The sequence below is a fragment of the Poromitra crassiceps genome (assembly GCF_964638095.1).
Source record: "Poromitra crassiceps genome assembly, chromosome: 11".
In the NCBI taxonomy this organism is placed as follows: domain Eukaryota; kingdom Metazoa; phylum Chordata; class Actinopteri; order Beryciformes; family Melamphaidae; genus Poromitra; species Poromitra crassiceps.
In genome coordinates this window covers 31,060,061-31,076,117 of record NC_139643.1, presented here as the reverse complement: position 1 = coordinate 31,076,117, position 16,057 = coordinate 31,060,061, and the positions used below count along the sequence as shown (strand labels likewise).

Here is a 16,057-nt window from a genome sequence, read left to right as displayed (position 1 = left end):
TTCAAGATTGTACCAGTGGCCATCTTGGATTTGGCCGTCTGGCAGAAAGTCGCAGGATGTTTGGGAGGGGCCTGGGGGCTATTTTAACAAAAGGCCCATAGAAGTAACCCTAACCCAAATTACTCATCAAAAAATGTTAGCCAGAGAGTGGTCATGGAATTGAGGTTATAGCGTCAGTTATCAGAAACTGTGATTTCCTTCTCACGTCATTAAATTCACCATTGATTAGTTACTTTAACAGTTTATGATGTTCTATATGGTATCATTGTAATCCTTGACCATGAAAGCATAGGGATAGACATCACCTTTTCTGTGTTATCATGTGTGGTTCAAGAGATATGATGCAAACTACATAATTCACTTATGGCGGAATTAAAATGGCCACCACGAAGCATTTTTGTGATGGCTTAATTTCTGAAGATTTACGGGGCCCCAAACTATATGCGTACAAAGTTTCATGCTTTTATGAAAAAGTGAACATGATTTTCACATATCATCTGGACTAATACACAGAAATCAGGGTTTTGTCATTTACATGGAGAAGGTTTTTTACAGAGTGATAACTATCAATAAGCTACCAGATTGGCAGGGTTATCATACCAAAATATAAACTAGAGACATGTAGGAAGACAAAAATACAAAAATTGCGCGGTCCCCTTAGGTGGTACCGATTTCACCATTGGCCCATGGACTAATTGCATTGTATCCTTCTCAAAACACCACTGAATTCACCAAAACACCACTGAATTCACCATTAACTATTCATGTGAACAGTTTATGATGTTGTATAGGGTGTCATTGTAATCCCTGACCATGAAAACATAGGGGTAGACATCACATTTTCTGTGTTCTCATGTGTGGTTCAGAGATATGATGAAATCAGGGTTTTGTCGTTTTTTGGGGGTAGGTTTGTTTACAGAGTGATAACTATCCTTAAGCTACCAAATCGGAAGGGTTATCATACCAAAATATAAACTAGAGACATGTAGGAAGACAAAAATAACAAAATCGTGCGGTCACCTCAGGTGGTACCGATATGTCAAAATTTCAGCCTTGGCCCATGGACTAAATAGGCTATTAGCCTCTGCTCTGTGCTACAGCACAGAGCCAGGCGACTGAAGTGGGCAGTGGCTGTCACTACTAGCAATTTGAACGGCGCAAAACAAATAACGTTAACGTTACAGATCCTCACCAACAACGTGTGTGTGTTGAATTTAACTAGCTGGCAGAAAACTGACTGAATTACTGGCTGATATAACGTTAGATTCGCGTGGGCTTTTGAACCTAATGTAATGAGAGAGAGTTTAGGAGAAATGGCTAGAGAAACGCAGCTGCTGTATCTATGGAGCGACTCCAACTTTCACTTTGGAAACAGGCGAGTTAAATTCACAGTTGAAGACGTGTACTCACTTTGGGTTGAAAACAGGAAAGAACGTAAACTTTCTTCTTTGTCTTAAAAAGTTTTCACAACAACACAGCCGACTTCTCACGCGCGGACGACGCCCCGGCGACATTAAACAAGCGCACCCAGTTCAGAGAAGCAGTGGAGCGGAGGAGGGGGAGGCTTCCCTGAACTGAACTGGGTGCACTTGTTTAATGCCGCCGGCGCGTCCCCCGCGCATCACAGTAAGTGGACTTGGCCTCTTTTATTATTAAAACGGCACAATTTTAATTGGAACAGATAATTAATTACGATGATCCGATGTAGAAGGCTCAGAGGTCGATGGGGGGTCGGCCCATCACGATGGTCGATGCCATCGTCCATCGTGCCAACCCTATTCAGCAGCATATCGGTTCTGATCCAGTTTCGGGGGTCGGAAATGTCGGCGCAGTGTGGAAAAAGCGCCGCCAAGCGTAAATTCAGCTCGAGCAGGAGGCTGGCCGTTCACACCAGACGCGCTTTGCTTTGCTGCGGGCCGGTCCCAACTTTTACCGACTTCCTGCCCGGCTTGACACAAACGCTCACGGCTCGCGCAAAAAAACTGACCAGACGGCAAAACTGGTGTTGCAAGGTGCGCAGGAAAGACTTCCAGGCGCTTTGCGGCTATTGACAGCGCTTCAGCATCTGGTGTGTTTGCAGCGTTAGTGTGGACGCAGCCTCCACTTCCAACACCTGTAGGAGCCAACTTCTAATGATGACCTCAGCAGCACAAGAGTCACCGGGTTATAACTCTGCGCTGGTGTCTCCTGGGGTGTGTGTGTGTGTGTGTGTGTGTGTGTGTGTATGTGTGTGTGTGTGGTGGTGAGAAAACATTTACAGTTGGCACGTCTAATCTGCATACAGTGTCATGTGCGCTCCACGGGGGAGCAGAGGGAAGAAGGAGAGGAGGAGGAGAAGGAGGGGGGGGGGGGGGGGGGAGAGAGAGCTCATCCAGATCGTCTCCAGATTAATGGCCCTCGCGGCCAATCGCACGGCGCCAACAAGGAATCCCCGAGAAGAGGGAAAAAATAAAAAAATAAATAAAAATAGCCCGGCATGCCCTCCCTCCTCGGCCAATCGGTGAGAGTATAAATAAATAAGAAAAATAAATAAAAGAGGAGGGAAACACATCCTGAGGGCATCCCCTACTGACGGCTCTGCCTCTCAGCCCTCCCTCCCTCTCAGCGTCTCCCACTCGTGCGCATCACTCACACTATTTGAAGTCATTTGCTTGCACACACACACACCCCCCCCCCCCCCCCCGAACCACCCCCAGTCCTCTAACTCCTCTCTCTCTCTCTCTCTCTCTCTCTTTCATTCTCTCTCATTAATGATCTCATTTCTCACTCTCCTTCCCCGAGGCCTGGAATGAGGTTAGCTCCACAGCCTGACCTATAAACACTGCCATGGAAACGGCAACATGTTCCAGCAAGACACCTTTTTAACAGGAAGGATGCGGAGGGAAGGCGAGGGAGAAGGTAGGGGGGGGGGGGGCTTCTTTATCGTTGCCAGAGGACTCTCAAGAGGGGACATTTATTCCTCTGTTGCCAATCCAATTCCTGACAGACCCGCCCCCCCCCTCCCCACTGCCTGTTACAGAAGGTAATGAAAGGAGGTAAATATGGGACTTTTGGAGCCACGGTGCGATCATCACATGGCTACAACACACCTGGATCATGCTGCATGAGCTGTATGGACACATTTGATTGACATTTGATGTTTTTTGGGGGAGAGCTGTAAAAAGATGGCCCCAATAACTAATCGTTTGGATTGGAAGAAGGCTGGAAGTACGGTGGTTAACTCGCTCTGTGTTTGGTAGTCCTACAATTTTCAAATGTTTCATTTTGCGGTGAAGTATTCCTTTAATGTCTCGACTGGAATGGAGAACTTGTGGTCAGAAGGCAAGGAGGAAAACGAACGCCGTTGTCCACCGGGTTATAGTGGCAGGTTCATCGAAAAAATTCAGCTGACAACATCACTGTTTTACCAGACAAATATATTTTTAGAATACAATAACCACTATCAAAAAAAAACCCACCAGCATTTGACCTGTGATAATCAAATATGGTGGTGGTAATTACTCTTCACAACAAATATCACAATACATGAAATGACAGTGGCTCTAGAACTATGTAAAATATGTAGCAGAGTGCACTTTCGGACTGAACGCTTTTGTTTCTCTCTTAAAGCAGCTACGAAGAACGGTCATTTTGTGTTGATTGTAGCGGCCCCTGTGGACAAAAGCGGTATGGTTCGCCCGGAACACTATGGCTCCTCCCCGCTGTCTCCACCTGGGCTGTCTTGAGCCACAGCAGGCCGTGCTTGGGCCTCTCTAAGTCAGCGAGCCTCCCCCGGCTGTTTTATTTACTGCATAAGGTTGACGTCACTGCTTCACACGGACGTGTACACGTGACGGACGCAGTGCCCAGTCAGCGCACAGGCATTTAGAACAACTACACAGAAATCGCCCATCTCCTCGCTGATGTAGGTAAGATGTGAGGCATCAGTATTAAATTTAGAATGTTTCATAACCAGTCAAAAGTTCCTCGTAGCTGCTTTAACCTTAACTTGCTGTGAAGACCTGGAAATGATCAAATTAATTTTCACCTAATTTGCAGAAATGCCAGGGCTGCAAAGGAACCCCAGAGGGTAATGTGCGATTCATGCATATCATAGCACTTATCATCTGTGTTGCACTGCTGCTACACTGGTCTCGACTGACTGCATTACAGCACTGCGTTCAGTCTGCAGACTGACTGCATTACAGCACTGCGTTCAGTCTGCAGACTGACTGCATTACAGCACTGCGTTCAGTCTGCATTACAGCACTGCGTTCAGTCTGCATTACAGCACTGCGTTCAGTCTGCATTACAGCACTGCGTTCAGTCTGCATTACAGCACTGCGTTCAGTCTGCATTACAGCACTGCGTTCAGTCTGCATTACAGCACTGCGTTCAGTCTGCATTACAGCACTGCGTTCAGTCTGCAACGGCTGCGGGTGAATTTCAGCTCGGAAAAGTTATTCCTGCGCCCTGGGATAGTTTGTTGTCTTTAGCATAGTTTCACCGCTCTCTCCCACAGCTCGACACAGGAGAGAAGGGTTCATTCTACCTGTTGAATGGATTATATTGTCCTGATGTACAGTGAAATAGAAAAGGCAGAAGTGCGATGGCACGTAGGAGGATTTTCTGAGGTAGGTGCACATTTCCTGATGCAATACTATATAATAAAGCACATCTGGGTGTCAAAGTTGAGACAAACATATGGGTCTACGTGTGAGGGAGTCTCCCATTCATCACCGGAGAGAAAGCTAAGAGCATTCATTCAATACTCTCTTTATTTTCTGGTGTCTGACTCTTGGCTGTGAGAGTGTGATGCCAGTCCCCAAACACTGGACTGCCCTTAGAATAAAGGCTGGGAAAGCAACACTAACCCACAGCCAAATGCACAGAAACTTTGGCTGTAGTGTGAACGTTAAGATTCTCTACTCTTGCAGGCTTTTTTTGGCAGGTAACCAACCATTGTCTGGAGGTTATAAAATTCGAATTAGCAGGTCAAATGGAGAAAGTGGTGGGTGACCTTTGGAAAAATGAGCCATGGTAGCCAGTGGACTAAAAACATTCCCTCCCCGGCACGAGACGAGTAAGCATGAGTGAGCTGTTAAATGAAAAGGAGGTGGAGGCTCACCGGCAGACTGGATGGCCGGCCCTGCATGCTGTCCTCTTGGCTGCTCTTGTTGGAAGCCATGGGCTGGTTGGAAGGAGGAGCGCTGGACTGGGAGCTAAAGGAATCCTGGGAGAGCTCCTGATCATAGGAGGAGGAGGGAGATTAAACAATGGTTGACTATTCATGTGAAAAATGCCAAGATCAAGGTTCTGATTATAGCTGGATTTTGGTTACTTCCAAAAAAAATCATCTATTCGGCTCTTAGCAGCAATGCAGTTTCTCACCAACTGGGTATGGACTATACCAATTCAACCACTGATAGTATACATACAGTAGATAGAGAGGTAGGTGTGTGTGTGTGTGTGTGTGTGTGTGTGTGTGTGTGTGTGTGTGTGTGTGTGTGTGTGTGGGGGGGGTGTTATTACCTGCGGAGGAGGTGGAAACCTCTGATATGGTGACTGTTGCTGTTGCAGAGGGGGTGTTTGAGAGTAAGGTGATGGCTGGCCCTGCTGGCCATGACCTGGAGGCTGCTGAGCCTGAGGAGGGGGACCTCCTGGTTGCTGTTGTTGTTGTTGCTGCTGTTGTTGTTGCTGCTGTTCTCGTTGTTGTTGCTGTTGTTGTTGTTCTCGTTGTTGTTGTTGTTGTTGTTGTTGTTGCTGCTGTTGCTGCTGCTGTTCTCGTTCTCGTTGTTGTTGTTGTTGTTGTTGTTGCTGCTGCTGCGAGGGCCCTTGCTGCTGCTGCGGCTGTGGTGGCTGTTGCTGCGGTGGCTGCCCTGGCCCTGTGGGTTGTGGGTAGCCAGGCTGGCCCTGGGGGCCTTGCTGGCTCTGTGGACTGGGACCCCGCTGCTGCTGCTGCTGCTGGGGAGAGATGTAGGGCGGCTGAACTGGCTGGGGTTGTGGGGACTGGCTATAGGGAGGCTGACCTTGAGGGGGACCGTGGGGGCTTGGGGATTGCGAGTAAGGGGCCCCCGGCTGCCCGTGTTGGCCAGGAGGCTGCGAAGGGTGGCCCTGCTGGGGGTAGGGAGCTCCGGAGCCCCCCTGGGGCTGGCCGGAGTACGGCGGCTGCTGCTGCTGCTGCTGCGGCTGGCCGGGGTGAGGCGGGGGGCCGTGCTGACCGTAGTAGCCCTGGCTCTGCTGGCCGTAGCCACCGGGCCCCTGCTGTCCATAGGCGGTCATCTAGACATGGAGGTCGGAGCAGCAGTTAGTATCAAAAGCGTGCATAAAAAAGTGGAAGGCCACTCACTATAAGAACTCAGATACTGTATGTAACCCAGGACAATTGAATCAGTAGCTGTGAACATGAACAGCAGACTTCCATAGCTCAAAAGAAGAGAAGTAAGATTTGACTGTAGGTGTGCTGTCTGGAGCTGCTCTGTGGATGATTATGATTAGAGCTTTTAGACCAGAATGACCAATCTGAACCAAAAATAAGCCCGTATCCCCAGTCACCCTCTCTGATATTTTTAGACTCCATTCTCAGCGGAGTTCTCCTCAGAACATCTCTTCATCTTATTCACAGATTAAAAGGGCAAGACAACGCTTCTCTCTCATCTCTGGCGATAAAGTGAGAGAGCAGCGAGCGTTTATTGCCACAAAACCGATCTGTCCATTTGCATAGGAAAAACATCCGAGTGTCGCGCGTCAGTGGTGTATAGCCCTTTTAAAAAATCACAGCCACCAAAAATCAAAGTCGAGCGTTGAATCCATCCCCGTGAACTTTCAGCGCGAGGCTTTTCATATTCCGCCCGATCCTGCACGCAAAAGCCTATGAATGAATACAGCGTTTTTTTTTCTCCGTTTCATTACCCTCAAGGAGCATGAAAGGAGAAGGCGCCGTGACCTTGTTGGGAAGCACAGCAATAAGAAAAAGAAGAGGGGGGGGGGGGGGGGACGACAAAAGACACATGTGTTGTTGTGGTGGTGGTGGGGGGGGGGGGGGGGCACTTCACTACTCAAGGATTCAAAGAAAATAAGACATGGTGCTGAATTGCCACACATTAAAACAACATGAAGTGGCCGTATTGTATCAGTGTGACAAAGGGAGGGAAGCCGCTTGCTTCTCTGCGGGGCACTTATGGAGTCCACAGTCAGACACCAGGCAGGCCGCGATGAGATAATCACAGCGCACAATGGGCACGAGACCACAGACGGCGGGCCTGGAAGAAAAGGGCTTCACTCTACAGGATTCCCTGCGTGCAACACTGCTCTGTAAAGATGGACCGCCTCGCCAAGGCAGTTCAAGCAGGGTCTGATTCCTAGCTGTGAGTTAAAGAGCAAGCTAGTAACCTGCTGATGGTGATAAAAGATATATGCTGCGTTCACACTGTGGCGGTAATATGGTGGATTTAAAAAAAAAAAAAAGTTGTTGTTGTTTTCAGTCGGTGAATGTGCTTACCGCGCCTGAAAAGACAACGTGAATTTTCCCCAAATTTTGCCTCCTAGCATGGCAGTGAAGACAAACAGGATGCTGAAAAATCCAGCTAAATGAATGGTGCAAACCATGTGTTTCTCCACCTGCTCTTCGTTCGTATCTCTTCTACCATGGGAGTGAATAGTGACTGAATGAGTAAGAGCTCTCTTCTTCTGTCCGTTTCGGCGTCCGGGAGAAAAGCGCGCCAGATTTAGTTTTGGCTGGGTAACTCCAATTCCCTTTGTGGTTTCCTTCTCATTTACAGGGGGATTAATGTAATACTTTATGCAAAATATATCCTATCAGACATTCTGAAGTAAACTCAAGTATTGAAAATGAACATTGACAAGATGCTAATTAAAGATTTTTCTGCACTAATTGGCATGGAATGGTTGGACCTTTTGTTTATTGAAATCGCCATGGCAACCACAAGCCAGTTTTTGTTACAGTTGACTGGCATCCCACCGTGCTGACCTACATGGCCCTTTCTTTTAGGTGACAGGGTGAATGCAGCAATAGAGAGGTTGTGCAATGTTGGAATCTCCAGGCAGGGAAGCGATGGAAGTCCTACTGACCTGCTGTCCATACTGCATGCCGCCCATAGTGCCGGGGGTGCGGCCCTGCATCGCCATGGGATACCTCTGGGGGCCTGGTGGTCCGTAGGCCTGCCCTGGGTACGAGCCTGCCTGCTGGGGCCCGGGCCCTGGGGGAGGCCCTTGCTGCTGCTGGGAGTAGGGGTTGGCGGCTACGTACGGCTGGCCACGCATCTTCCCTATCCCTACCTGGTCCATTGGGCTGGGAGGCTGGAGGGGAGACAGAGAGGAGTTAGGAACCATCGACATCTCGACGACGGCTTCACCATAGAGCGACTTGCGTAGCTCAACCCTGAAAGCACCCAAAGCATGGCTTTCTCAACTACACTCACGTGACGCTAACGAAAAATGTACTTAATTTTCAGTTCATCCACGAACTTCAGTCTTTTACATCTTCATGCCGGCAAGTTTCATCGTAAGCCTCCGTGTTCAGCTCTCTGGAAGACGACCCGTGTTACTACTACACCACTACTAAAGATGAACCGGAATTATGAGCGTCTTCACGTGCAGTGTCTCTTGTGCGAGCATCATCTTAACACAGTCAGACTCAGAGTATAATCAAACAAATATAGAACAAAAATCCGGAGGGGGGGGGGGCGACGACACTGGATTTACTTTCCCACTAGAAAGGGAAAAAATTGGCCATGAATGAATGAATGAGCCCACTATATCCGCCAGGAGCGTTTCCCTGCCCAGGAGATCATTGTGCCAGTGGGTGGATACTGTTACGCCGGAGACGTCGGGGAGGGTTTCTATGAAAATAAGCTCAAGGAAGTGGAAGTGTCTGCGGTGGCTGGAGCAGGGCCCACCCCTCAGCTGGAGCTGCGTCAGGGTGCTGGTGTGTGTGTGTGTGTGTGGGGAGGGGGAGGGGGGGGGGGGCTGACCTTGGCCCAGCCTGGACTCTCGGGGAGATCCACATGGCCCGGGCAGGCCGTGTCACTCTGCCAGACAGCCTCTCTGGCTGCAGACGCGGGGAGGAAAGCCGAGAGGAGAGGAGGAAGAGGGGGGGGGGGGACAGGTTCATAATGAGGTAGCCTTGGCTGTCAACAGCTGGAGCCAAGGTCATAAAGACACGGTCACTGAGTGTGTCTATGTGTGGGCGTGTGAGCGCACACGCAAGAGGTGAGCTTGGTGGATTCCCCCCAAGAACAACACTATATATATATATATATATATATACAGTATATATATACAGTATATATATATATATATACATATATATGGCATGAACCATGAGCGACTGCCCCGTCACACAGCACAGTGATGGGTATCCGTCTAGGTGGCGTGGTGGTCCGGTGCCATCCGCTCGTCACAGCGCTGGCAGTCGTCCCGTGGAGCCATGTGAAAGCGCAAAGCGAGCCACAATAGCGGGTTTGAAAGTAGCAACACCTCCTGGCCTGCTGACCCCGGGCAGCAGACACAAAGCTTTCATTGCTTCCCACGGTTATTAATCTGTGTGTGTGCGCATGTTTTTTTTTTCCTCCCCCAAAAAACCTCTCTTCCTTGGTTAAGGGAGACAACCACCGGGGCTATTTATAGCCAGCGAGACGGAGAGGGCAGTCTGCCGAAAATGTAACAGGTCCCAGCTGCACTGCTGTTTGAACCTGGGCCAACCCTTGCTCTTCCTGGGCTTTAATAAAGCAGCAGGCTTTGGCACTCCATGAATGACAGCGCTGCAATGAGAGAGGAGGGGTGGGGGGGGAGGGTGAGGGACACCACAGCAGGAGGGTGTGTGTGTGTGTAGTGGGGGGGGGGGGGGGGGTCTGGCTCCACAGGCTTTCAGGGCGGTCAACCGACATGATCCAAGATAACACATTCCGCTCCAGGTTTTCCCTCTAGCCTCCCCCAGGCCACACTCTCCTGAGCTCCTCCAGGTTCATGGACAGTATTTGTGTTGTGTTGTGTTGTGTGTGTGTGTGTGTAAGTGTGTGTGTGGGGGGGGTGTTACTATATTCCCTGGGGTCATTACGGACTGCACCGCAGGGGGAAGAGGTAACAGGCCCCAGTAGGCACTCTCCTGTGACCTCTAATGCACTTTTAACCCCCGGTCTGCATGAGCGAGACGATACCTCCGCCTGGCTGCCCCACCACCCCACCCCCCTCTCTCTGCCCCGTCACGTCACGATAGGTTTCCCAAAACACACACACAGGCTGTGCTCAGCCTGGAAAGTAAGTCAAGGCCACTCTATTTGTCCGATAATGGCGAGCGGGGGGGAAAAACTCACAAACATAAAGTGGAACAGTTTGAGTTGAGCGGAGGATCCTTCCAGTGAGGTAAAGTGGATGGAAATATCCTATAGCTCTTTCCTAATGAGCTGGTTAAGCAGTTAGATGGAGCCTCCTGTGTCATCCATAAAGTGTGCCACGGAGGCCTGAATCACCCACTTACGTCCTCCAATCCACATGAAAAATGACTATTCTGCTAACAAACTACAAAACAGCCACGCAAAAAAAGTAGAATCTATTTCTCATTAAGACAAAATCTCCCGGCGATGACTGGCCATAAAACAACCGAGGTTTTTTCTCTCTCTCCACCCACCGGCTTTGGTCAATATATTTGCCGGCAGTGAAAACTTTTCTATACCTGCTATAATGTGCCTCCCATACATTAAGAGGGCTGAGATGGCTTAGGCCCACCTCAGCAGAGAGAGAGACAGAAGCCGCTTTCACACCGGCCTTGAAAGCCGTAAAATGGGATCCGCGCCTCCGATGTGAAAGTTCTGAAAGCGGGTTGGTGGGTAATTGTTGTACGCCTTTCATTCCGCCAGTGGACCTAGTCACAGCGCCGGGTTACCCTGCAACCCGCCTCCACCTGAAAGCGTAGGAGCGGCAAGCCGGAACGGTGCGAATGGCCAGCTCATTCATAAAAGAAAATACAGGGGAAAGCACCTCATGCAGCAAGAACGGCATAAGTGAAAGTAAAAAAAATGCGGCCAGGAGGAATGCTCCGTGCCTAGTAAGTAGGTTAGGCTTTATGCTCAAACGATGTTGACATTAGTAGGTAAAATTAACGGATATAATAATAAGCTTCAGAGGACTATAGCCGTCTGTGGCGAGTTGGTCCGAGGATATTCCCTCTGGAAACCAGCTCCAGAACTGCAATCTGTCTAGCTAGCCAGTTGTGCATTCCCTTACAAAAACTACTAACGTTAGTCATGTGCATTTATAGCCTATACTATTCTCCCGAGGACGAGTAATGTTATGCAGACTGCAGCTGTTTGATATGCAGGCGTCGTCTTTCAGAACGGACGCTAATTAGGCTACTTCATGGGAATAATTTGCTTTACAAAAAACTGGAACCAAAAGATAAGAATTAGCCTTGTACCTAATAGGATACATGATGGTGCATCTGTGATCCATAAAGTCGATCAGATGAATATTGAAAGCCTTGTTACCATGCTGCATGTGGACAACACTTTCGTGTTTTATCGCTGATCTTTAACGACCGCAGCTGCACGTCGTACATCGGCGATGTTTGGTAGTTGAATGAATTCATTCATCATACAGTAGCCTAGGCTACACTAACCTATGAAAATATTCATTTGGGCTAGGAGGAGCTGGGTGGAAATGCCTCCGCTCGCCTTTCAATCCGGGAGCGGTGGCTGTCACCTGAAAGCACACGCCAGGACGGGAATGTGGCGGTGCTGCTTGGCTGTGTGTGAAAGCAATTTCTGTGGCGAGGCTGCCGGTTTTGCGGGCCTTTTGAACTGCAGTTTTGCGCGATCTGTGTGTGAAAGTGGCTAGAGAGAGAGGGGGGGGGGGGGGGGGGGGGAGGGCTGACTGGAAGGTACAGCTTGACTACAATCAGGATTATCACCTCCCCGTGCCACGTGGAGAATCAGTGTTGACATTCTCAAAATAACCACTCCTCTCTCTTTCTCTGGCAGGATTAAGGCCAGAAGCGGCATTCTAAAGATACCAAATATTGTCAACCTGCCAGGTGATCAGATAGCAGAGACAACTGTGCATACAAGGCTTAGAGCAATTGTGTGTGTTTTTTTCTTTAACAGCAAATACTGATATTTCTAGATTGAAGCTGCTAATAAGCTGATATCATTATATTATATTTTCATGGCCCAAACAAATCAACTACATTCCAAGATTTCAGTGTTTCCCTGCAAGATGTATTCTTGTCAGCACTGGCGTAAGGGTCGGCGGTGCAGTGCACCGGGGCCCAGAGCTGTCAAGGGCCCGTGAAGAGCGAGTCTCGCTTTGGGGAGACGTAACGTACTTACGCTTTCTGCTGCAGTCCAACTCCAAATAAACTTCCATGCTGTATTATGCAGTCAGCACTTGCCTTCATGTAGCTTATTAGGCTAACAAATGCTATAGCTTTAAGTTTAGTTTACTGGATTCAGTGGATTGGCGTAATCATATGGGAAAATACGAACGCGTTCTCTTTCCAACGTGTCTTCAGTGGAGTCTCCTGTGAGGTTCTGGTGACATCATTGACCATATATGGAGTTGGAGCAAGAGAGGAGGAATATCCCTTCACGTAGCCCTGTTGTTTACCCTTCGGGGCTCCTGACGCACAATAGACGGCTAACAATCTGCCTAAGGAAAAAAATAATGAGTGAGTCCATATTTTCTATAACTATAATTGTTAGGTAGGGCCCAGAGCAAATATTTGCACCGGGGCCCATGGCAATGACGTTACGCCACTGCTTGTCAGTGTGGAAAATCCTCTGAAGCAGTATTTAGACTCAAGAGCATGGTGGGACATTAAAACTCTTCATTAAAAGCCAGACTAATGACAATCCTTTAAGGTGGGCTAGCAGCTCCTTAACTTTTGTTGAAGGTTTTACAGACTGACACAGATGAAGCTGTTAAGGAAAACACTTCCACGTCACCACACTGGAATGATGTGAGCAGCCTCCATCAAAATGGATGTGGACCACCTTCACTGATTTTCAATAGAAGACCCATATCAGCTCCATATTATTGGTCTAACTCTGGCAGGGGCCACGCTCAGCAAAAGCTTCCAAATCCACGTGGCCCACAGCCAATCAGGAATCTCCAAAATCATGTGGCCCCCAGCCAATCAGGAATCAAAACCACGTGGTCCTCCACAGCCAATCAGGAATCTCCAAAACCACATGGTCCACAGCCAATCAGGAATCTCTGGGAATCCCTGAATGTTAAGCGACCTCAATAGGTCTTCTTTTTTACTCCTCGAGCTCATTCGATTAAAAGCAGATTTATGCTTATGAGAAATCGCCAGCGCCGACTGAGCCGAGGGGTGCGCCGTAGCTGGCCGACCTATCGCCGCAGCTCGGCGGAGGGGACGTGCAGCTCCTCGAAAATGCGACTCCGCGGCGTCGACGCGGACATGACGTGACCAGCACGAGCCACGCACATATCCACTGACATACTTGTTGTGAGAGGGGAAGACGGGGAAGACCGACAATGTTTACAATACAATACAATACAAAAGTACAGGGAGTGCCACTCGAGGAAATGCCATTTCCTCATTTAACAGTGCTTGTCCCTCATCTAGCAAAGCCTTCTGCAGGCGCACCGGAATGAGTTTTGAAATGGAGGGACAATAAAATACACAAAATATTCCCCAAAACATCCCCACCCCTCCCTCAGTCAAAAACGTCAATTTCACCGACATGATTGCAAGTTCTTGGTAAACAACACGATAGCGTCATATGTAATGGACATGAGTGTACCACAAGCCAATAGTGTTGCACGGTCTACCGGTTCCTACCGTCTACCGCGGTGCCTGAACGTCACGGTGCCTACTATACCAACTGCTTTAAATGACGCTACTATCGTGAGACACGTTACTACCGTGAGACACTATACTACCGTGGAATGACGGTGCCAGCAGCAGCAATGCTTTACCTCAAAACAAATTAATTGGTTTCTGGCTGCATTCATAATAATAGAAGTTAGGTATAGCTGTGCCAAGGCCTGCCAGGAAGTTGGGCTGGGGTGCCTTCAGAGTAAAAGCATAAATTGTGTCACTTATGAGAGAAAAGTTTTTTTTTTAGCTGTGCAGTGCAACAAATGATTAGAGAAGTATAACAGTATAAAAGTACAATAGTATAAACACAGCACACACTGTCCAGACTTAAATCCATCTATCTATCTGTGTTATTGTAAAATATCTGCTTATATGTGTGTGTGTGTGTGTGTGTGTGTGTGTGTGTGTGTGTCTGTGTGTGAAATATACAGATTTCTCCGTGGTATCGTGATACTACCCGGTATCGTGATACTTTGACTGGTATAGTATCGCAGGGTAAAATCTTGGTATGGTGACAACAACACTACAAGCCACCTAGTGTTTCGGAGGTGTACCGCAGCCAAAGCGACGTGTTACGTTCGAGTATGTACAGTCTCGCTGTCGCCGCTAGTCGGTCGGGCAAGGCTCCAAGTCAAGGCGGCGCGGAACCCCTGTCAGCGGCTTAAGTGAACACATCTGTGGGCTAAAGAGTGGAAGCTAGCTGTGGTCAGTCCACTGCTCGGGTCTCCATTGATTTGTTTATAAACACTTTACTCACATTGCTAATGCTAATGTTGCTCACATCCCTCACAAACCATTACATTTCCTCCAAGGGCTGAGGTGTGTGTGTGTGTGTGTGTGTGTGTGCGTGCGTGCGTGTGTGTGTGTGTGTGTGTGTTGACCACACAAATCAGTCCCTGCTGTATCTTGTATACAGAGGTCACGGTTTGCTACAGAAGGCACTGTTCCTTACCTTTGGGATACAATAAGCGGATCTTCCTAGGATGGGTGACGTCAGGGCCCGAGCAAAGACCTTGGCCGTCTGAATTTATTTTCCCCCACAACGTTTAACACTCTTATCACCGGTCTTGGTATTTTTATCCTAAGCTATAAAACTTAAATGTAGTAATCGATTCAGCGTTAGCCGTGCAACACCTGCATAAAACTGTCGAGGGAGGGGATAAACAAAGCTACACGTAGCCGTTTCTTACTCCGTCTAAATTGAGAATGTGTTATATGGAAAAGAAATGCGTTTGCCAAGGAGAAACATTACACCAACAGAGATTCATTCGGTGATCGCACGTTGGTGACATCCTTAACCGAGGGGCTGAAGTAGCGCTGTACAATTACAGGTTTGGAATCCATTCTTCAAGGTCTAGGAGAGAAACTGATTCGTCTCTGGTGTATCAAAGGAAGAGGGGGATGTGGTGATGGGGGAGATTTAGCCAAATATAGGGCAAGATAGACACAGTGGAAAGATGATAAGGTATGCGACTCTCCTGAGTGCGTCAGTTCATCAGAAATGGCGAGAGAGGGACGTGGGTACAATTGGCTACGATCAGGGGCTCAATTAGTCTTTGCTGGCACGTGGGTCTATATGAATTGGCATCGAAAACGTGTAAGGTGACACATTTCTGTAAACATTTGATATATTATTCATTATTGGGGCCAGTGGCCACCAAAATTATTCTTTATTCCCTTTGTTTTCAAGCCCTGCTTGGCAGCCAAAACATTGTGATTAATTTTGGACACTGCTTATTACAGAAGCCACGGCCCAAGCTGCTTAATAAAAAGACCAACAGTCAGGTATGTTCCCCAACAGAGGAATAATTACAAAGAGTTACAATTAAGGTAAACTGGTGGTCAAATTAAAATTTGTTCATTTCACCATTTTTTAATACGTATTGTATTGTAATACGAAAATTAATCTTTTTGGAAAATCCACGACTCTACAGAATTTGTTGTACTTTGATCTATTCTCCAGAAATCTAATGGAGACGTTTTGGAAAATAAACGGCAGCGTTCTACAGTGTACATGACTGAAGCGGTCTGTATGGATGAGGTTTAGGGAGATTACTTGATGCACACAAACCAACAGGCAGTGTGCTTTTCACACAAGCAGAGAAACTTGTCAATAGCGAGCAGAGCACCACTAGGTCCTAATCTTTGTAACTAACTAATGTACAATGATGTGCGCAATGTTGTTACTGTACAAGATCCCCATGTAAAAATCAATGG

General features: G+C 48.1%; 1 protein-coding gene across 1 annotated transcript in view; it reads right to left on the bottom strand.

Annotated features, from left to right (window-relative positions):
* arid1ab (AT-rich interactive domain 1Ab) overlaps positions 1-16,057 on the bottom strand; it is a 72,594-nt gene that overhangs the window by 34,918 nt on the left and 21,619 nt on the right. Inside the window, exons 2-4 of the mRNA XM_083646786.1 lie at positions 8,071-8,298; positions 5,512-6,261; positions 5,108-5,224 (exon numbers count right to left, since the gene is read on the bottom strand). Coding sequence (XP_083502912.1) covers positions 5,108-5,224; positions 5,512-6,261; positions 8,071-8,298 — 1,095 coding nt within the window. The remainder of the gene's footprint in view (positions 1-5,107; positions 5,225-5,511; positions 6,262-8,070; positions 8,299-16,057) is intronic.